Source organism: Eumetopias jubatus, unplaced genomic scaffold (genome assembly GCF_037043125.1).
Source record: "Eumetopias jubatus isolate StellerSeaLion01/CBP00866 unplaced genomic scaffold, mEumJub1_p1.0 scaffold_12, whole genome shotgun sequence".
Lineage (NCBI taxonomy): Eukaryota > Metazoa > Chordata > Mammalia > Carnivora > Otariidae > Eumetopias > Eumetopias jubatus.
Window position 1 is genome coordinate 73,120,274 of NW_028274818.1, and position 22,532 is coordinate 73,142,805.

General features: G+C 54.5%; 1 protein-coding gene across 1 annotated transcript in view; it reads right to left on the minus strand.

Annotated features, from left to right (window-relative positions):
- Positions 1-22,532, minus strand: part of PPL (periplakin) — a 41,460-nt gene that overhangs the window by 3,559 nt on the left and 15,369 nt on the right. The window contains exons 2-21 of the mRNA XM_088017061.1: positions 19,647-19,746; positions 14,950-15,104; positions 14,087-14,207; positions 13,372-13,497; positions 13,237-13,278; positions 11,615-11,776; positions 11,411-11,518; positions 10,354-10,449; positions 9,050-9,172; positions 8,801-8,947; positions 8,081-8,232; positions 6,965-7,062; positions 6,583-6,740; positions 5,709-5,887; positions 5,487-5,625; positions 4,512-4,705; positions 2,931-3,081; positions 2,058-2,141; positions 1,318-1,434; positions 740-832 (exon numbers count right to left, since the gene is read on the minus strand). Coding sequence (XP_087873187.1) covers positions 740-832; positions 1,318-1,434; positions 2,058-2,141; positions 2,931-3,081; positions 4,512-4,705; positions 5,487-5,625; positions 5,709-5,887; positions 6,583-6,740; positions 6,965-7,062; positions 8,081-8,232; positions 8,801-8,947; positions 9,050-9,172; positions 10,354-10,449; positions 11,411-11,518; positions 11,615-11,776; positions 13,237-13,278; positions 13,372-13,497; positions 14,087-14,207; positions 14,950-15,104; positions 19,647-19,746 — 2,545 coding nt within the window. The remainder of the gene's footprint in view (positions 1-739; positions 833-1,317; positions 1,435-2,057; positions 2,142-2,930; positions 3,082-4,511; positions 4,706-5,486; positions 5,626-5,708; positions 5,888-6,582; positions 6,741-6,964; positions 7,063-8,080; positions 8,233-8,800; positions 8,948-9,049; positions 9,173-10,353; positions 10,450-11,410; positions 11,519-11,614; positions 11,777-13,236; positions 13,279-13,371; positions 13,498-14,086; positions 14,208-14,949; positions 15,105-19,646; positions 19,747-22,532) is intronic.

Below are 22,532 nucleotides of genomic sequence, written 5' to 3' on the forward strand. Positions count from 1 at the left end.
TTACCATGAGCGTGTCAGACTGGTTGTCCGGTGACCCCCAAGGCTCCCTCAGTGCCGAGGTCACTAGAGTTCTAGGGTTACTTTTGAAAATGGTAAAAACAAGTAGTTTAGGTTTTTTAAATGATAAAATATTTTACAGCCACAGAAGAGTGTGAAGTGAAACCACACTCTGGTCGTGTTTCCAGAGGCTATGGGTCATCTTTGAGACGTGTATCTGTGCACAGATGGTTGTCCCCTGTTCTGCACTCAGCTTGTTTCCACAGTGGTGCTACTTCATTTTCCACTGTGTGGACGGACGGACGTGGGCTTCTGAAAATAAGTAACCTGCTCCTGGGAACTCAGCAGATGTTTGTTGGATGGCACGCGTGTTACAGTCATGTCAACAGAGGCGCTGGCGGGGGCCAGTACTTGGCCTGGTGCTGTCCAGCCATGTTAGCAAGGGACACTGCCGCCAGCTCAGTCTGTTTCTTAGAAGCAGAATGAGCCTTATTTCTCACCTGCTGGCATAGTTTTGAGTAAAATGTCTTAGAGGGGCACCTAGGTGGCACAGTGGGTTGACTCTTAATTTCCGCTTAGGTGGTGATCTCGGGGCCGTGGGAATTGGGCTTCGAGCTATTCGAGGAGTCTGCTTGGGATTCTCTCTCTCCCTCGCCTCTGCCTTTCCCCTGTCTCTTTCGCTCTCTTGCTCTAAAATAAATATAATCCTAAAAAGAAAAAATGTTTTACTAAGATCTGTTACCTGTCTCAGGATACTCAGAGCAAACTCCAGATTCTGCAGCCTCTGTCTATTGATGGCGTTAACTTCCGTGAACTTGGCAGCAAGAGCAGCTTCCTACAGGAGAGAAGTTAGCAAACAGAAGTCAACAGGCTAAGCAAGAGCAAGCTGGACAGTATTTGGAAAGTCCGGCATTTGGGGACAGAGCGTGGCTTCTGGCCTCTTGCTACCTGGAGTTGGAGTGCAGTCTCAACTGATGGAAAAACTGGATTTAGAGGGAGAAGGCTAAGTCCCCTATCTGTGCCTTAATGTTCTCGTGTGTAGAAGGAATCACATCATCCCTCCATATGTACTTAAGAGGAGCAAAGTGGGAGCCTCCCAAATCCATGGCTCTGGCCCAGATACCTCCAGAAGTCTGTCTTTCTAGGTGTATCAGCGTGGCTGCCCGAGAACAAGTCCGTTATTTTTTCTTACTGAACCTGTTTGCACCCAGGAGGGCTTCTCAGCCCAGCTTCCCTACTGGGTGTACATCTCGGAGGCCTGCATGCCCTGCTCCTTAGAGGCCCCGGCAGCTCCAAGGAGGCCCAGCCTGCAGAGCTCACCTCTTCCCTCACTTTGGCAGCAGGAGACTGGAGCCTGGCTCTCTTGCTCATGTGGCTGCTCCTTCCATTCTCCAGATCAAGAAGGGACCTGAGCTTCTCGGCTTCTAACTCATAGTCCTGAGTGAGAGAGAGACGTCAGAGAGGGCAGACAAAGGCATGAAGTCCGAAATGTTGTGCCCCTTGTAGCTGACTGCAGATGTCTGCACAGCTGCATCAACCTCCAGGAGGTTTTGAGAACCATCGGCCCAGCAGCACCACAGAGCTTGGTCTCTAAACGACCTAGGACACAATGGAAAGTGCCAGCACTCGCCCAAGCACCCCCAGGGCTCCCCCCAGCCCCACGTGTGGCACTCTGCTGCTTCATTTACCGCGGCGCCGGAAGCAGTTCCTCACCTTGCTGCCTCCCGATCCCCCTCTTGTGTGAGTGTGACAAGTGGATGAAGGATAACTCGCCTGGCTGTTTCTCTGCTATCCGCCACTTAGGTGCTTTCTTGTTTTTCTGTTTTGCTTTTATAAATAGTGCTGTTGGAGCGATTTTGTTTATCCTCCATTGTTCTTTGGTCATTTTCCCCTTGAGGATAAATTCTCCCCGTGTACTGCTCTGAGCAGTAGAAATCCCTTTTCTGGCATTCAGTGTCTGGTACCCTTGGTTTTCCCCAGGGTTGTGCCAGTTTACAGGATGCCTGCCATGCCCGGCCCAGGGCTTCCCTAAGCAGTGCACCTGGTGGGAAGAGGCTCACCTTGACAGCTTGCTGGTACTGCTGGGAGTGGGTGCAGACTTCGTGAACTTCCTGTTCCCTTCTTGCTATCTCATCTAGCAGGTTCTATAAAACAACAGAGACTTTAAAAATCAAATTAAAAAAAAAAAACCAACTTGATAGAGTAGCTGGATTCCTTAGAATCTGAAATTCTTCTGTAGCACAAGGAGTAAAGAAAGGCTTCCTTGTGTACAGCTGTTCGTCACAGAAGGCAGTTCTCTGGCCCTGTGAAGAAGGGCCGGGAGGATAATAGTCTTTGCTCGGAAACCAGTGTTTATTGAGTGCTTCGAAACGTCAGGCACTATTCTCCCATCTTACTTAGATTATCTCATTTAATCTCCCAGCCACCCTGTGAGGGAAGCACCATCATGGTCTCTGGTTTAGGAGGACACCGAGGCACAGGGAGGTGCAGTGACTTGCCCATGGGCACACAGCTATTAGGGGTAGAACGTCGCTTTGAGTCTAGGCTGTTGGGGTCCCATGTCCCTTGTCCCACACTCCAAGACTCTGCTGCCTTCCAAGGAACCAGGACTCTGAACTCTGGACGTGGGACCTTTCACCACAAGTGCTCCTCCTGTGTTGCGGCGACCATTCATTTGCTCATTCAGCCAGCCTGCTCGGATGGTCCACGCCAGGCCAGGCCCCGTACTGGACACCAAGGGGAGAGCGAGACCGCTCTCGTTCTCAGACTTAGGTGCCAGGGCCAGGTAGGGCCGAGGTCCCTTGAGGACACAGCTCTGCCAGGCCTTTGCCCTCCTCCCACCGGGGCAGGTGGCAGGCACTGCCTGGCTCCCCTCCACGCCCCCCCCCACCCGTGCCACCATAGGCCAGTGAACATGGAGGCAGCCACCCTACCTTCTGATTCTTGAGCTTGGTCTCCATCTGGCTGAGGCTGTCTGTCTCCTGGGGCTCGTAGCTGGGGATATGGGACAAGAACTGGAGCACGTGGTCGTAGCCGCTGCAGTAGTTGTCATACGCGGCCCTGGCACTCTGCAGGCTCTGGGCCCTATGGGGACAAAACCCGTTGTCAGGCCTCTGCCACAGTCAGCGGATGCCTCCTGTACCTTTTCACAGAAGTCCTCTCCAAGCAGGAGGGATCATAGATAATCTAACAAGATAACCTAAGTAGTCCCTAAAAAGAGGGTGGTTAATGAAATTACGTAATGTTAAGTTGGAACACACTGCGGCCTCTGTCAAGCACAGGTAGGTCCCTGTGTACTGACCAGCAGAGACGCCCACGGGGCATTAGAGGCCCTCAGTAACCCACAAGTCCAAGGAGAAATCACAGGAGACGCTAGGAAACCTGAACTCACTAAAATAAAACTAACATTTGGAGGACATAGCAAAAGCAGTGCTTATAGGGAAATTTGCAGTTCTCGGTGCTTTTATTGGAAAAGGAGGAAGTGCTCAACAGTGAAAGAAAAAAAGAAAAATTAAAGCTAAGAGCAGCAGCAGGAAATGGTAGAGAGCAGATGCCCATGACAGGAGACAGAAGAAGGGAGAAGAGGCCTGAAACCAAAGCCAGTTCCTTGAAATGGTTGGTGAATTGACGAGCCACACAACGGTCAGGAAGGAAAAAGAATATATAAATGAAATGAGAAAAGGCAGAACATTAGGAATGAGGGAGGGGATATCCCCTCGGGTTCTGGAACCAGTGAATAAGAGGATATTTGGACCACTTTTATGTCCGTCAGTTCACCCACTTGAGGAGATGGACAGATTCCTTGAAAGACAAGCTCCAGGACCTGCTCCAGGAATCAGATGACACAGAGCAGCCTGATACCTAGTGAAGACGTTGAATTTGTTGTTAAAATCTCACACCCCAGGGCGCCTGAGTGGCTCAGTTGGTTAGGCGACTGCCTTCAGCTCAGGTCATGATCCTGGAGTCCCGAGATCGAGTCCCACATCGGGCTCCCTGCTCAGCGGGGAGTCTGCTTCGCACTCTGACCCTCCCCCCTCTCATGCTCTCTATCTCTCAAATAAATAAAATCTTAAAAAAAAAAATCTCACACCCCAAAAACAAAACGACTTGCAGGTCTGCATGGCTTCTCCATTGGTGAATTCTACGCAACATTTAAGGAAGCAGGAGGTGTTCTGTACGGGGTCTTTTGCAGAAGAGAGAAGAGGAGGAGGTTCCATTTACTGGCGCCCGACCCCGACAACGTGGATGACAGGAAAAAGCAAGCTACGGTGTAGGCAGTGAGTTGTCAACCATGTTACGTGCCCGCCCCAGCTCCTCGACAGTTTTAGAAGGGGACGCAAACTGGTAGCCATGCTTCCCTTGGGGGATGGGCTGGTCACTGTAATCACCTTGGGTTTTTTAGTTTGTAGATGTATTACTGCTTTTCTCAATAAGAGAAACTTTAGAAAATAGCCTTCGGCAGCCTCAGCGCAGACCAGCTAAGTGGAGGCTGCTGCCCGCCCGCGGCTCCTCACCTGAGCTCAAGCTGCTGGCGGAGGTTGTCATAACGCTGGCCCAGCTTGTGCACCTCAGCCTCCTGGCGCTCCAGGTCTGGGCAGTGCTCCTGGAAGCGGCTGGCCAGGGCGCTGGAGCACTGCTTGGCCACTTGCAGGTTCCGTTCCACCTCACCGAGGAGGGGCTTCTGGGCCTGCAGCTCAGAGGCCAGGGCCTGCCGGGGCAGAGAGGCAGACGGCAGGCGCTGTGGCTGGGGCTTCCAGGGGCTAAGGCAGCACTGCCCCAACTGCTGGGGGCCTCCTGCCTCGGCAGGTGAGTAAGCCTGGGCATGGGAAGGGATCAGGGCTTTGCCTCCGTGTTTCTTCTTAAACCTGGTGGTCGTTTCTGCAACGTTCTGTCTTGTCACAATGACCACAACCCGGAAAACCTGACCTCTGAAAACCCTGCAGTGGGCAGCATGTGCCCTGTGACCCCACACGCAGGACCAGAATGACTGGCTGCCCTCCAGCCACAGGGCCTCAGCTCTGAGGTGAGGATCCCCACAGGAGAACTGGTGTGTGACTAAGGGGCCTCCCCAGGGCTTGAATGCCCACAGCCGACAGGCAGGCAGACACGCCAAGCGGCCCAGGGGCAACAGTGCGGAGAAAGCAGATGCTGGGGCTGCAGGCAGCTGCCAACTCTCCTGCTGCCGACCTGCTTGGGAGAGTGCGCCGGCCCAGGTGGCCAGATCTGCTCGTCGAGAGATCCTGGGAATCTGGCTGGTTGACGTGGATACTTCATTTTAAAATCAGGCTCCTGATTTCCACAAGCCCCCCGAGCAGCTGGGATTCGCGCCCTGGGTCTCCATTTGCAACCTCTGACTTGGCACGCAGCCTTTCAGAACCTAGAGACTCGCTGGCCTGGTACTCGGGGCCTCAGTCCCCGCCTGTTCAGAGGCAGTGGGTGGGGAGCACCTGGGGAAAAAGGCTCATGAGGTCCTGGGTCCCCAGACTTACCACTAGCTCCTGCCTCTTGCTGTCCAGGGCGCGGCCACTCTCAGGCACTGTGTCGTCCTGGGTCAGCTGCTTCTCATAGGTGGCCAGAGCCTCCCAGCCCTGCTGCAGGCTCTTCTCCAGACGGTTGGCAACGTCCACTCTGAGGACATGGGGCAGTAGTGACGGGTGCCCGCCTGGCCCCATGATCCCGCCCAACCTCCCCACCGCCCACCTGACACCCACTTCTCCTGGGCCAAGTCCAGCAGCTGCACCAGGTGCTCATATTTGCGGTTGGTGTCCTCCACCCGGGTCTTCAGCAAAGTTGTGGTGCTGTTGCCTGGGAGGGCCTGCATGAATTCCTCGCACTCAGCTGTGCTGCGCGCCTTCTCGGGCTCGATCCGCAGCAGCTCATTGGTGATGTTCTGTGGGGACCAAAACCCCTGGAGCTGGCCACAATCCAGCAGCCTCCTCCCCCTCCAGGGCCTTCAAGGCACAGAGGAAGCTGCTGTCCTCCCTGGGGAGCCAGCCCATAAGGAGCGTCCCCCGAATTCTGGTAGGGTGGGCTGTGACTCACAAGAGTGATGGAAATTAACAGGTAATTATCAAGCATCTACTTTTCCGCCCACATCAAGTGGATGATTTCAACCAGCTTGGGGGCCACTCCACGAGGTGGGTACTTTTCCTCTCCCCATTCACAGGTGACCCTGTAACTCCAAGCAGCTTAGGAAGGAATGTGATGGGGCCTGGCCACGACCCACCCCTGTACCCGCCCTCCTCTGGCCTTGTTTCTGAGCACACTGAGGCCTGGGCTCGAATAGCGGGTCTGCGGTCAAGCAGCCAGCAAGCAGCTCTAACTCCGAAGCTGCGGCCGCCACGCACTGTAGCCTCCCACTTGGCCACAAGCCCGCAGGCAACAAAGCCATGTGGAGGCAGCGTGAGCCTCGCTTGCCCTTCCTCCTGGGGCCGTGTTGGGGGCGCCAGGGCTCAGGCACCTCCTTGGTCATCAGCCTAAAACAGCCCCCCTCACTGCCACCACTCAGGACTTCTGGTTACATGGGGCAGGTGGTCCCTGTCAAGCACCAAGGCCCCCATAAGGAGGAGACCAGCCTAGCAGTACCTTAAGGTCCTTGGCCCGTTCAGCGCTGTCCTGCACAGCCCGGCCCTGCTCCAGCGGCGGCCGTAGGATCCCTGTGATAGCCTTCTCCTGCCGGTCCAGATCTCTGGCCACTTTATCCAAGCCAGCCAGCAGATGCCGCCCCTGAAGGTCGGAGGCATCTGCCAGAAGGAAATCACAGAGTTGGCTGGCAGTGAGGAACTGGATGGGGGGCCGTGAGGCACAGGGAGAGGGGCCTAGGAGGCCAGCTGGGACTTTTGGGGCTGGCCCAGCCTCCCCCACCCCAGCCCTCCCTGCCTCCTGCCATCCCATCTGCAGCACAGACCCGAGGTCCAGCCCCTCTTCCCTGTCCACCGGAGTCCTGCACAGTGGCCCCGGCACCCACCTCCAGGATTCTCTGCCTTCAGCACCTCATGCCGCTGCTGGAGTTTGCTCCTGCTCCTGGCTGCCTTCTGCCGCACGCCCCGGTACTGGCTGCCCAAGCTGTGGGTGCACAAATGCGCTGGGGGCCTGGGGCAGCCCACCGCCCCCTCCCCCTCCACACACGGGGCTCCAGACTGTGGCTGGGCAAAGGGCCCGGGGAGTCACAAGGCTCATCAAAATGCTCTGAAAAGTTAAAACCCGGCACACGTGGAAAGTTTGCTGTAATGCTACTTTCTTTACTTCTGGGTTCAGGTAGATCCTTCCTTCCTTCTCCTCTTCTTCATATCAAATTTTACTACCTAAAATTATCTCGTTTGTTCCTTTGTCTTCCCTAGCAAGATGTTACTCCTGAGGTAGCAGTACACAGTAGGTGCTCAATGAATACTTGCTGAATGAATACACGAAGGCATTCCTCAACTCATTGAACAAAGGCGATGTTGGGTACTTACTTTGCACCGGGTACCGAACAAGGCCCTGGAGACAGTAAATCTCAAGGAGCCCCTTCCCAGCATGAGACTGACACACACACACTGTTCCAATAAAGGGCAGTTGCGTGCAGTGGGAGAAGGTGCTTGAGCCAGGGTGGAGGGTGAGTGAACAGTTGGGGGAGGCTTTCACAGAAGACGTGGCCACGGGACTATCTTAATTCAAGAGGCCTGAGCCAGCCGGGCCTTGAGTAGGTGTCCAGAGAGAACAGCATATGCAAAGGCACAGAAGTAGGTGTCCAAGTAGAGGGACCAGCATATGCAAAGGCCCAAAGGTAGGTGTCCAAGTAGAGGGAACAGCATATGCAAAGACCCAGAGGTAGGTGTCCAAGTAGAGGGGACAGCATATGCAAAGACCCAGAGGCACTTGCAGAGAAACAGCTCACTGACTGTGCCCACAGCCGGACAGTGACATTTGGCAAGTCAACCTGGCCAACAGGGTCTGCTCCTGTCCCACTTGAGCCCCCAAGGGGGTGCAGGTGTGGGGTCAGTTGCCTTCTGAGGCTGGGTCATGATGCCCAGGGCTGTGAATGGGGCCTCAGGGGCCCAGCGGATGGGGCCAGTCCTTGCTGGCTCTATCCTTTGCCCCGTACCTGTCCGTCAGAGCCAGGGCCTCGGGGTCAGTTGGGGGAATCACGAAGCAGATGGCGGGGGCAGTCAGCTTGTTCCCTGCGCTGTCCGTGAGGTCCCAGCTCTCCCCATTGTTGCTCTGCAGGGTGTAGCTGTAGCCCCGTGAGATCAGGCCCTGGCAGGGGCAGGCCGGTCAGAGGACATGGAGAGACCTGCCCTGGCCAGTGACCAGAAGCCCAGTTGCCATCTCGCCCCACCCCTCAAACCTTAGCCCGTCTCTCTGACCCTCCTCAAGACATTACACTATAGAGAGCAGGGAGGGTCCAGCTGCAAAGGGACATGTTGGGTCGGCCTGATGTCTCAACACTCACCTGGATTTCCCTTTGGGGAACTGCCCCCCCCGCCCCGCCCCGCGCCCAGTCCCTGAGAGCTCAGGGTGGGCATGTGACTCAGGCCTGACCAATAAGAATGGCATCTGGAGCCAAAGTGACTGGTTTAGGCAGGACACAGGACTCAGCTGGTAGAACAGAAGGTCAGGGCGGCTGGTGGGACATGGGGGTGGGGGGGGCACAGGGGTTGGCAGAGAGTGACCCCAACTGCAGAGATGGACAGAGGTTCCCTGAAAACATTATGTGGGTCCCTGCATCCAGCATTGTCACTCCTAAGACTCTTCAGTGACCTCAAAGGGGCAGATCTGGGCCCAGCCTGCCTGGGGCACCCGGGGCACCTGGGTGGCAGCTCACCTGGTCACCCTCAAAGTCACAGAGTGCCTCCACGGGGATGGGCTTGAGCGGTGTCTCCCGGCGGTACTTGAGGGGCACAACCTGCTGCCCTCGCTTCTGCAGGCCCCGCACCACATGCTCGTACTTGTCCAGAGCCTTCTCCTGGTCCTGAATGTAGCAGGGGGAGGGCCCAGGTGAGACCACCCTCTTCCCCAGGTGGGAGCTGCAGGGAGGGGGTGTGGAGAGGCCCTTGCTGGGCCCATCACTCACGTCCAGCTCCCGCAGCAGCAACTCAATCTGGTACTGGTCCTTGAAGTCAGGGCTATATTTCTGGTTTAGGTCCGAGTCCACCTTGTGCAACAGCTCCTGAGCATCCCTCATGTCTTTGTGGAACTAGGGGAGACCAGATGGCCCTATTACAGACAGGAAACCACTAGGATACCTAGGGATGATCCTGGCTGTGTCTACAGGCTTACCCCCCCACCCTCCCCGTCTGGCTTCTGGGGGCCTCTTGGGCCGGGTGCATTCCCACCAGTCCACATGACGCCACTTTTAGGACATACATATTAAGTGTTCATACATAGGTACTGTTAAAGCTTTAAGTTCTTTTCTATTCCATTCCTCTCTTTGAGCTAGGGGTACCCTGACTTCACTCTACACTTTTCAAAGTCTTGATACACGGAACACAAGCCTCCCCACTTTGTTCTAGAAAGTTCTCTTGCCCATTCTTTAGTCCATCAACTCTGAAATCACTCAGCTGTCCCCTGGGCTGTAATAGTGAATGAGACTCTGAGGTCCCTGTGAAGCTCATAGCCCAGCGGGCTCCAGGCACTGAACCAGAAGTTACACCAGTGTCACCTGAGTTCAAGAGTCCCCAGTCCTAAAAATCAGGTCACCAGCCCTTGTGAAAAATACACATTCCTGTGGAAACCAGCTAGTATCCACCAACGAAGAATGGATAAACACAATGTGATCTGTCTGTACAAATGGACTAGGATTCGGCCATAAAAGGGAATGAAGTTCTGATTCATGCCATGACATCGATGAACCTTGGAAACATCAGGGTCAAGCGAAAGGAAGCCAGACACCAAAGGCCACGTAACCTGTGAGTCCATCTTCATAAATGTAGAGAAGGAAAATTCATAGAGACAGGTTAAAATTTACCAGGGGCTGGGGGAGGGAGGCAGAGAGAAGGGAGTGATTGTTTCATGGGTGCAGAGTTCTTGTTTGGGGTGATAGAAAAGTTCTGTAAACCTTCCCAAGGTGAAGGCTGCACAACACTGAATGAATGACACTGCATCATGTGCTTAAAAATGGCTAAAACAGCAGATTTCCTATTCTATATGTTTTACCAAAATGAAAACCCCACCTCCTTCCTGGGGTCCACAGTGACCCGTGAAATCAGATTCTCCAGCCCTGGCCTCCAGAGAAGACAGACAAGGGCCTGGCAAGCTCGGGGGCACACCCACGTATGCCATCAAAAGCATGGGCACTGGGTGGCTTGGGAAGGCAGCCCTGCTCCTGGAGGAAGCCCTGTGTGCTGATGGCAGTGATGCTCTGGGGCTGATGGGTACCTGGTGGTAGTCTTCCATGTACTTCAGGTGACTCTCCTCACAGATGAGCAGGTTCAGGTACTCCTTCCAATCTGCATGCACCGCCTCCATGTGTGCCTGCCAAGAGAAGGGGGCGGGGAGCAGGTCACTGCTTGGCAGGTGCCTGGGATGCCCAGGGAGGAATGGCAGGATTCTGGACCAGAGAATGGTGGGGGAAGGGGCACCTGGCATCCCCCTGAATGTGGCTCTGACAGAGGCAGCCAGCTTCTTTCCAGGCATGGGAGGAGAAAAGGGACATGTTGAGGAGCCAAGCAGGATTGCCATGTACAGGTACTTGGGTTGTGCACTGCACAAGGGACAAACGGGCTGCATCTCCTCAAAGTGGTGCTTTTAAAAATTCACACAAAGGCACTGTAGAGGGTTGAATGGTATCCCTCCCTTCCCCAAATTCATGTCCACCCAGAACTCAGAATGTGACTTTATTTGGAAATAGGGTCTTTGCAGATATAATTGATTAAGGATCTCAAGACTAAATCATCCTAGATTTAGGGTGGGCCCTAAGGTCCAATGACTGATGTCCTTATAAGAAAAGGAGATGACATACAGAGAGACACACAGGGGAGGTTATGTGAAGACAGAGGCAGAGTTACGAGCGACACAGCCCCAGGCCAAGGAACGCCACGGACTGCTGGCGACCACTAGAAGCAAGGAGAGGCAAGGAAGGAACTAGAACCTTCAGAGGGAACAAGCCTGCCAACATCTTGATTTCAAACTTCTGGCCTTCAGACTGAGAGAGAGAAAGTTTCTGCTGTTTAAAGCCACCAAGTTTGTGGTCATTGGTTATGGCAGCCCTAGGAAACCATTACAGGTACTGTATGGGGCCGAGGGCCGGACGTGGCAAAGGATGAGATAACGAGAAGAGATAGGGTCAGACAGAGGAAGGAAAGACAACAAAATGGAGAGACAGACACAGGATGCAGGACCCCCATCTTGGGGGCTGCCTGAGTCCCGGCGGCCCACAGTAGAGGCCGCCCTGAGGCCACCCTGGAGGAGGCACCCCCTCCCCAGGCACACGCACCTCAATGGAGTTCCTCCCGGGGTGCTCAGCGGCTAGCAGCTGGTCACCCTCGCTGTGCAGCTTGTTAATTCTCTCCTCTTTGGCCTCCAGGTTCCGGTTGATGAAATTCTGCAGAGGGGGCAGTGGAAGGGGCTCAGCACCCAGTGGGCAGCCCTGTGCCCCCTGCCAGCCCCGCCCCCGATGCCCCAGGGCCCCGGGGCCCACCTCGTACTGGCGCCGGCGGCTCGGGTAGTCGAGGTTGCGGTCACTCCAGTCGTACTGCATGCGGCCCTTGGCCTGCTGGTCCAGCCAGTACAGCTCGTTGGTGCAGCGCTGCATGTAATCCTGCAGCGTGCTCAGGTGCTGCTGCCGAGCCTGGGATGCTGCCTGCAGGGGGGCGGGGGGGGAGGGCAAGGACAGGGCTGAAGCCTCCTTCCACCCCTCCCCTTGGGCCGGCTCTGGCCAGTGTGCGGACAAGCCCAGCTCCACACTTCCTGGCTGGACCCCCTTGAACCAATCACCTGACCCTCCGAAGTGCGTTCATTCATTCAGCAACCGTCTATGGCGCAGGTACTAAGTGCTGGGCTCTGCTCCAGGCTCTGGGCACACACCAGTGAGCCAGACAGACAGAACCCACATGGAACGGACTTCCTTGTGGAGCCTCGAGTTTGCTCACGCACAAAACGGGGATGACAGCAGCACTGGTCTCACAGGGTACAAAGACTGTCAAACAGGGGCGCCTGGATGGCTCAGTTGGTTAAGCGTCTGCCTTCAGCTCAGGTCGTGATCCCAGGGTCCTGGGATCGAGTCCTGCATCAGGCTCCCTGCTCAGCAGGGAGTCTGCTTCTCCCTCTGCCTGCCATTCCTCCTGCTTGTGCTCTCTTTCTTTCTCTCTGTGTCAATTAAATAAATCTTGGGCGCCTGGGTGGCTCAGTTGGTTAAGCGACTGCCCTCGGCTCAGGTCATGATCCTGGAGTCCAGGGATCGAGTCCCGCATCGGGCTCCCTGCTCAGCAGGGAGTCTGCTTCTCCCTCTGACCCTCTTCCCTCTCGTGCTCTCTATCGCTCATTCTCTCTCTCTCAAATAAAATCTTTTTAAAAAACAAAATAAATAAATAAATCTTAAAAAAAAAAGCCTGTCAAACAGTTGGTGCTCAATAAATGTGAGCAGCTAGAGCTTCCACTTTTGCCTTTATCACGATCCCCGTACAGAGGCTAGGAGCACAGTAGCAAAGTGCTACCACGGAGGGAGCAGGGACGCTCGCCTTTGCTCTGCAAACACGAACAGGAGCGTGCCAGGACCGTGCTGGGCACTTCCGCATCAGCAATCCTAGGAGACAAGACCTCGAAGGAACTCCACTGTACAGGTCAGGAAACTGAGGGTCTGAGAGGTTATGGAGCTCGCTCAGGGTGTCCCTGCCAACGAGGGATGGAGACATCTGGCTCCAGAGCCTGTGCCTCTCTCACCTGAGAGGTCTGAACTGGCCACAGCAAGGAAGCATTTAGGCATTCACAGCGCTTTTAAAAAGAACGTATTTCTTAAAAGTTTTGAAAAGGGAAATAGAAAACCTTTGCTTATAAAGCGCATGGCATTGTATCTGGCACACAGAAGGTGCTTAGTAAAGAAAAAGATGCCGACTGCAGGACGGGCTGTATCCAGGGGACCTGTTAGGGTTTTCCACAAGCACAGAGCAAACTGGGACACCTCTCAGGTGGGGGCTCAGGGTATGATCTTCCCACTCAACCCCTTTCATTCTGTTTGAAACGTTCACTGCACACGCTTCCTGTGCCCACACTCCTGGCTTCCCACCCCCACCCGGCCCATTCCGGGGGTGGGGGGCTTCTCACCAGCAGTTTCTGGTACTTGGCCTGGAGTTCGCTGTCTGGCTCCTGCGGACAGAGCCGGGGACACAGGTCAGGGCGGGACTGCAGGTGTGAGCCCCTCCTCCCCCGGGGCCAGGCCCGCTCCACCACCATGTGCACCTTGCCCCCATCCTTGGCCAGGTGGGGCCCGATGGCCTTGACCTCATTATGGAAGATATTGTGTTGCTCGACCTGGTGGTCCACCAGCGGCAGGTCCGTCCCAAAGCTCTGGCCGCTCAGTTTGTCCTGGGAGGGCGGGCGGAGAGATGACCCACAGAGGGTGGGCTAGGGCCCAGGACTCACAGCCCACCCACACACAAGAACCAAGGAGGGAGCCAAGGGGCCCCAGAAGAGATATGGGGAGTGACAGTCACCTTTACCACCATCGCACCTACACATGTCAGCTCACTCAATTTCACTGTAACCTCAGAGGACTCCATGGCTGTCATATCCATTTTACAGATGGGGGAACAGAGGCCTGGTCAGGGGAGTGGTTGCCCAGGTCACACCACTAAAGGAGGACTGCTGGCTCCAGCAGCTGCCCTTCCCCATGGTGGGGACAGGCTGGTGAGGGCAGAGGAAGAGCATCCGGCCACTCCTCCGAGCCTGCCCGGGACCCCAACAACCAGGGTTGGAGAGCAATCCCAGGAGGCTCCCAGTCTCCACCACGTCTGCTGGGTGACACTAGGCTAGGTGCTACACCTCTCTGAGCCTTGCTGTCCTCACTGATGCAGCCATCGGGAAACGTCAGGAACATGACCCTCTGTAAGGCAGGACCGTGGTACCCATGAAATGGCGGGGTCCTCCCTGCACACAGCTGAAGCCAGGGCCGTACCAGCTTTTCATCCACCAGTGCTGCCCAGTTGACCTGCGGGTCCACCTCCTTCACCACCAAGTTGTAGATCTGCTTGTGTTTCCCACGGAGGCTGGTCACACGCTCCTTCAGCTGACGGATGCTGAGTGGGGAGAGTGGCCATCCTGGTTAGTGGGGCCAGTTAGCAGGCCCGCTGCCCATGCCCGTTCCCCCAGGAGGGGCCTCCCACCCCAGACACTGGGCTGGGGCTTTCTGCTCAGAGGCCTGGAAGGACAGGGAGACCGGGGCTTTGGGTTCCAGACAATCACTACCATCCTCCCTCACCCTTCCTTCCCCTATCAATGTTTTCCCAGGGCCTACTGTGTGCCCAGAACCATAGAAGGTTCTGGAAGAAACAGGCAGTTCCACTGCTCTCTGGAGCCTGCCATCGAGCAGGAACCACAGCGGTGGTGTGGGCCATGACAGGAACAGTGCAAGGACTCATGGGGCACCCTGAGACCCTTGCCCCTGCCGGGGTGGGGGGTACAGAACCAGGCAGGAGGCATTTTGGGTGCCAGTTTATCCACATCTGAGCGGAGGGGAGAGCCATGAGCACAGGAAGCTGGCTGGGCATCAGGGAGTGGGAGGCCATGCTCAAAAGCTTGGAGATTAGACAGCACGATGGTCAGGGACCTGTGGTCACACTATGCCCAGAACAGGGGACATTAGTGCTGTGCCTCAGTTTCCCTGACTACAAAATGGGTCATCATGAGGATAACATAAAGCATTTGGCATGTGTCTAGCATCTAGTTAGCTTTCAATAAACCCTGAGTTGGGTTCCAGAATATGGAGCAGTCCACAGCCCTCCTGCCCTGTCCCAGGAACCTGGAGCGGAGGGGACCTACTCCTCGGCAATCATGTCTCCTTGGGGATGCTTCATGTGCTTGGCAATGGCTGTGTCTGCCTCTAGCACATACAGCAACTTCTCTGAGTCTGACACCTTCTGCAGGGTCACGTCCCGGTACTCGGGCTGTCGGCCCTCCTGCAGCCGGGCCAGGTCCTGTGAGAGTCAAGACAGAAAGGGGGATCGAGGCTGGGGACTCCATGGGCACTGTGGGGCTGGGAGGGGTGGGAGGAGAGGGCCAGCAAGGGGCTCCCAGTCCCACCTAGCCTCTCCTCCGCCTCTCAACAAACAGCCCAGGTACCTATGTGTGGGGTCTCTGGGACACACCTTCGAATGAAGAGGCATGGCCCTGCACAGCCCAGTCAGATAAACAGATAAACCTCACAAAGGTGATCACAAGTTCATACAAGTCGGTGTTTACCAGGGAAACACACCAGAGGTGGAACAACAGGAACCTGCTGTAGATCTGGTGGTCAATGAGCCCCTCTAGAGGCGGTGACACCAGCTAAGAACTAAGGATGAAAGAAAAGAGTGTTCTAGGCAGAGGGAACAGCCTGTGCAAAGGCCCTGAGGCAGGAAGGCTGGCTGGGGGAGGAAGTGCAAGAGGTACAAGGCAACGGGGCCCCATCTGTCCTTAAAGGCAAATGCCTCAGGGCTCTACACGGCAACGGCACGGCCTCGAGGGCAGTCAGCACTTGTGACAGGGCCAAGGGTGGTGGGGGGGGGGAGTGGACGGTGGCCCATCTGGGGTGGCACCTGCAGAAATGGTGAGAGTCAACAGACCGGGTGGATATTTGGGAGGCACCGTCAGTGTCGCTGATGAGCCCAGGGTCTCTGCTTGTTTAGGGAAGAACAATGAACTGGCAGCCAGGACAGCAGGTGTCTACACACAGTCTGTTCACTCACTCGGACAACATTCCTGAGGCCCAGCCACACACCGTGCGGGGCCCTGGAGACCCCAGGCCAGTGGGGGAGGCGAGGACAGACCGGGGACTGGGCTGAAGACAGACCATGGAGGTAACACGGGGGGCCAGGAGGAGCCAGTGCCCACCCCCACTGGGTCTCAGCATCCCATCGCTGCCATGGGAAAGAGGAAGAGGCACCCAAGTGACCCCAAGTGCAGGGTTCCACCATGTCCTAATCCAGAGAGACAGGAAGCAGATGCGTGGTTGCCAGCGGGTCGGGTGGAAATAGGAACAGTACATGAGCACAAGGGTTCTTACTAGGCAATGAAAATGTTCAGAAACCCATTTATGGAAACAGCTGTGCCACTCGGTGAAGTTACTAAAACTCACTCCATTGTCCACTTGAAGTGGGAGCTTCTTGTGATATGTACAATACACCTCAATACACTTGTTACAAGAGCAAAAAGAAGGGAAAGAGGTGATGTGCTTCCTCGTCCAGAGGAAAGAGCAGACTTCCCCTCGGAAGAAGAAAAGGCGTTCAGCCCACCTGTCCCTGGCCAACTCCAGGGAGGCTGAGGGGCAACTGGGGCCCGGCGCGCTGAGGGACTTGGAGGTGAGGCCCAGGGGGGCCTGTACCATCTCTCCACCCCTGTGTGGATCTGGCCAGTGGGGGGGAAAATACGACAAAACCTCATGGTTCTTGGCTTGGGTGGAACATTATCCGCTCCATTATTTCCAGCTGATCTGCAGCTCTTGGGCAGTTACAGTGACAAAGACTAATTTTGCAAAAGGGGGAAGTAAATTAATCATTACCTCATTCATGCAAGTGCTGTGTGGGAATGCAAGCCCTCTTGAAACATGCTAGCTGAGATGAGAAAGAGAACATCTAGCTGAGAGATGCCGCGTTCAAGGGTTCACAGTTGGGCAAAACAGATCGATGGAGAGAGAGGTCAGCGTAGTGGTTACTCTAGGGGGTATGGATTGGCAAGGTCACGAGCCAGCTTTCTGGGAAATGTTCTCTATCTTGACCCGAGCAGTGGTTACGTGGGCACTTATGGATGCAAAGGCCCTTAAAATGTGGACACTTTCTATATACCTTACAGAATTTATACCTCCAATAAAAGGTTTTTACGAGTAAAAACAAATCATAGGGACTGATGTAGCTAATAAACTACACACATGCTGACAGGCGGATGAGTGATAAAGCAAATCCAGCAGCTGTTGCTGGTGGAATCTGGGGGGTTAGGGACATGGATGTTCTCTGTGAAATTTTTTTTTAAATATTTTTATTTATTCATTTGAGACACAGAGATACAGAGGGAGAAATAGCACGAGAAGGGGGAGAGGCAGAGGGAGAACCAGGCTCCCCGCTGAGCCAGGAGCCCGATGCGGGGCTCAATTCCAGGACCCTGGGATCATGACCTGAGCCGAAGGCAGACGCCCAACCATCTGAGCCACCCAGGCGCCCCATCTCTGTGGAACTCTTTCAACTCTTCTGCACGTTTAAAAATTTGGATAGAGAGAGAAGGTCATTATTGTACGATTAGGTTTATACGAAACACGCAGAAGTAAATCCATCCACAGAAAGCAGATTAGGGTTTCCGGGGGCTGCAGGGAGGGGACATGGGGAGGGGCTGCTGTTGCGTATGGGGTTCCCTTTGGGGGAAGGGAAACGTCTTGGAACTAGAAGGAGGTGGTGGGTGACCAACACTGCGAACGGTGTACAGGCCACTGACTTGCACGCTTTAAGTGGTTAATCTTATGTTATGTGAACCTCGCTTCAATTTAAGAAACAGGAACATTCAAGAGAACTTATGGGTAATAAAATGAATAGTGACATCTTCCGAGAAATGAAAGGGATGGAAGGAAAAAAAAAAAGAAAGCAAAAGATTAGTCCATATGGTCGTCAAAGCACGGTTTCTATTTTCAGGTTTGTTCGTCTGAAGTTAAAAAACAGTTCAAAATTATCCCCCAAGTGCATGCTTGTTATTGTGAGCCATTACTCTAAGCAAATAAAAATGAGAGCTCGAGACCCTATTCTCTCTCTCTCTCTCTCTCTCTCTCTCTCACACACACACACACACACACACACACACACACACGCGCGCGCGCACACACAGGAAAGGGTCAAACAGATACACCAAAAGGTTAATTGCCGATCCATCTCTCTGGTGGTGGAATTATACAGGATTTCAGTTTGCTTCGTTACACTTTATCAGTCCTGAAAGATTTGTAACAAACTCATATTACTTTCATTAGGACAAAAACAGACACACCCAAAAAGCTGTTTTCATTTAGGAAAGAAAATAGCACGGCGCCATGCGACAAGGGGATTGAAAACTCCGCAGAGGAGCCGGGACGAGGTGGCGGCCCAAGGGACAAGCTGTGGGGCTGGCGAGGCACTGAGGCAGGTAGAGGCTGGTAGAAGGGCAGGAGCGGGCAGAAAAGGAGCCGGGGGAGGGCCCCTGGCGGGAAAAGAGAGAGCGCCACTCGCCTTTCCTGCTCTTCCCCACACCTCCGTTCCTCACTGCCGGCTGTACCATCCCCAGCGCATCCCGTCCCTCAGCTGTCTGGGCTGCCGGCGGCCTGGCCCCCGGGCCGGTGGACACCAGCGTGGGCAGGGGGAGGGGCAGCCACAGCTGGGCCAAGCCTTGAGCTCGCTCGTGACCTGTCCACCTTCTGTCCCCCACTCCTCTTGACCCGCCTCTTGGTCACCTCCTGGGTAGGAATGCAGATGAAATACAGACCATCCAGTTAAGTTCAAATTTCAGATAAACAATGGATCACTTTGTGGTATAAGTATATCCCAAACAGTACATGGGATATACTTCTATGAGAAAAGAATTGTGTTCTGAAAGTCAAATTTAACTGCATATCCTGTATTTTTATTTGCTAAATCTGGCAACCCCGCCCCTGGGATGCTTCTGGGGCTAGCTCTGTCACAGATGAGTCACCTCGCACTCTCTGAACCTCAGTGTCTCCAGCCACAAAATGGATATAAGCTCAACCGCCCTGGGCTGGTGCCTCCAGCAGGGGGATGATCACCCTGGCAGCTCACAGGTATCCCGCGTGGTAGAGATTCCTCAGGAGAACCTGCTGCTCAGAGCGGTTGTCAGCCCATGTCACAGAAGAGCAAAGGGCGACACAGAGAGGGAACATGATTTGCCTAGCTACTTTTCTCTCTCTTCTCTGTCAAAGGAGGATCGCATGCATCTGAGCAATGGCAGGGGAAGTATAAGAATGAGAATATCGATGGTAATAGCAAGCCCTGCAATACACCTGCATATCACTGAGTCTTTACAGCAGCCAGGGGATGAGGGTGATCGCTTTTACCCTGTCGGAGGGAATCACGTGCACAGAGAGGTACGGTGAATTGCCTAAAGTCACACAGTAAGTGGCAAAGCTGGGATACAAGGCCTGGTTCCTGAGACCATGGTTTTCCTCCAGACAGGGTCCATAAGCTGCAGGAACTTAGCCCCCAGGGTAGGGGGCTGACATTAACAGCAATAATGAGGTTTCTCCATCTCAGCACTACTGACATTTGGGGCTGGATCATTCAGGGGGAGATGGGCATCCTATGCCCTGTAGGGTGTTTATCAGCATCCCTGGCCTCTACCCACTAGATGCCTGTCCACCCCACTACCCCAGTTGTGACAGCTAAAAATGTCTCTAGATGTGGCCACATGTTCCCTGGGGGCGGAGAACCCACCCCCCTCCCCGGTAAGAACCCTTGGGTCGGGCAAGACCCTGGTCCACAATAGGGCTGGCAACACGGGGGTGGGGGGGCACTCACGCTCTGCATCTTGGCCTCCGTGTCCACGATGTTCTTCTCCACCTGGTCGGCATTTTTCTGTAGCTGCTCAATCAGCTCCGACAACTCCTTGTTAGAGATGCTGCAGAGAGAAGATACAAGGTGGGCTGGACCTGCAGGGCGTGCCATGTCCCCACCAGCCTCAGAGGGAGCCTGGCTGCCCACCCTATCTCCTGCCCCTGCCCTGGGGCGACATCACCAAACCCACAGAAACAAGGCAGCTTGGGGCGAGAGTTTCTAGTTTTCCATTTTAGCAGAACACCTTTACTATGTTTTTTTTTCCATATTTTTTATGGAGACATAATTCACATACTATAAAATTCACCCCTTTAAAGCCTGTAACTCAGTGGGTTTTAGTGTATTCACAAGGTTATACTGATGGGTGTCTGGCCCTGCCTCTGTTGTTGCTTTCTTTCAATAAAAGAAGACACAAAGACCAGAGAGAGAATGCAACTTGGCCAATGTCACCCAGCCAGCCAGTAATGGTCAAGATTAGCACCTAAGGGGCGCCTGGGTGGCTCAGATGGTTAAGTGTCTGCCTTCGGCTCAGGTCATGATCTTCAGGCCCCGGGATCGAGCCCTGCATTGGGCTTCCTGCTTAGCGGGGAGTCTGCTTCTCCCTCTGGCACTCCCTCTATGCTCTGTGCTTGTTCTCTCTATCTTTCAGGTAAATAAATAAAATCTTAAAAAAAAATTAGCACCTAATTCCCCAATCTCCATTGAAAACCCTTTTGTACTGACTCCACAGTAGAGCCCAAGCAGCCAAGCACCCAGAGGTTTCATTCCACCTGCACTCATTAAACACCTACTGTATGCCAGGCCCAGCAGTGCACACAGAAAAAGCCTCACCCTCTGACTGGTCACCCCCTAGATGGGGAGGAAATGAGCACTTACAGAAATAGTCACACGACTGAGACAGGCATGGAAGCTAGGGTTACCCAGAGGAGCCTCCTGGCTGGCTGGGTGGGAATGGGGCTGGTCACTGAATGCTTCCTGGAGGAGGTGGTGGTTGCTAGGTTCTGAAGGATAAGGAAGAGTTTGGGGTTCATGGGCAGAAGGCTTCAAGGGAAGAGGCCACAAAAAAGGTGGGTTCTGGGCATGTCCATTGGAGGGGGGGCCAGGGCAGGGCTCTGGATCCTCAGGCTGAAGGGGACCACCACCTCCTCACACTGGAATTCCTCAGATCAAGGCCTGGGACCACCTCTTGGGGCACAAAACATTCAGATTCCCAGGCACTAACCCAGACCCTCTGGGTCTGGATCTCCAAAGCTAGGCCTGAGAAACTGTATTATTATTATTGCTCTTGTTATTACAGGTTCTCTAGGGGACCCTGATCCCCTGCGGAGTTTGAAGTCCAACACTGCAGGTACTGCTGGTATGGGGAGGGGCAGGTGTCAGTGGGGGGCAGAATCAGGCACAGCAAACAGAATCTGTGAGTCTGTCCATCCATGTCTCAAACTGTGCCCGAGAGCCTGCTCTGTGCCAGGCCTGGATGCGCAGGAGCTAAGGAGGGGAGAGAAACAAGACCCAGGCCGCACCATCCGCCAAGTCAATCAAGGGGGCAGCCTTTCCCAAAGTGGGTCCCAGGAACCCCAGTCCTGTAAGTCATTCCCAGAATGAAGGCTTGTGAGTCCAGGCAGCTAGGAAAACCTGGACCCTTGAGAAGTCTATGAGCCAGTAAAGGCTCTGAGCAGTCCTGCAGTGCAGAAAGCTGGTATTCAGTTGGAGAGGCAAGGAAGGCTCAGAAGAAGGGACTGTGTGTGGAGGATCTGAGTAAGGAAGGGTAAAGGCTGGGCTGCCAGGGCATGGACTGAGCCCACAGCCCCCACCCCCTGGCTGGTCAGACCACATGGAGAACATGAGTACCTCCGGGCCCCTCCCCTCCACCAAACCACTGACCCTCAGCCTGGCCTGCTGCATTCAGATGTAGCGAGTCTTAGACCAAATATTTAACCCATGACTGCTCATGTGTCATTGGGAAACTGAAGTGTGGATTAGGTGGGGGGCTTTGGCTCGGCCCAGCCCCACCTCAGGGCATGGGACCAGCTCCCAAGCCAGCCCCTTCACTGGGTGGGCAGTGTGAGGAAAGCACCTTCTGGACCCCCACCTGGACTGGCCCATTATTCCAGCCAAAGCCCAGCACCAGAAAGGGGACAAAGGACGTGGGTGGAGCAACCGGTCCCAGGAACCTGGTGCTCCTGGCAGAGGATGAAGGAGGGCTCTGTGGGAGCTTCTGGCCAGACAGGCATGCGTTCCAGGTGCAGTGGGGCCATTTGCAGCTTGGACCATCTCAGGCAAGCACCATACCCTCGAGGTGCCTCTGTTTCTCCATTTGTCTACAAGGGATGCCCACCAAGGCGTCATGGTAATTTGACGCTTCCTGCACATGCTTCACCAGACATCAGACATGTTCATAGGTACTGCCTCAACAACATCCTTACCCTAAGCCCTGGGGGAGGGTTGTGTGTCCCTTTACAGAGAGTTTATAGGAAACCAAGGCTCAGAGATGTCAAGGTGCTTGTCCAGTGTCATACACCTTGTGAATGGGGCACCAGGACTCTCTGCTCAGGCAGTCTTGCTCCAGAGGCCACTTCATCAAATAGTGGCTCACAGCTACTCATAGGGGCGTTGGGAAAATCACAAGCGCATGTGTAGCAACCACCACCATCACCAGAATAGTATGAGCTTGTATTTCACGTGCCAGTCTCTCTGCTCATTCTTAATCTTCATTACAATCCTGTGAGGTAGGTGTTGGCCCAGTGGGTCATCATATTATTGTCCCCACTTTACAGATGTGGAAATGGAGGACCAGAGAGTTTTAGTAACTTTCCCAAAGTTACACAGTAATTAAATTAAATGTTAGAGCCA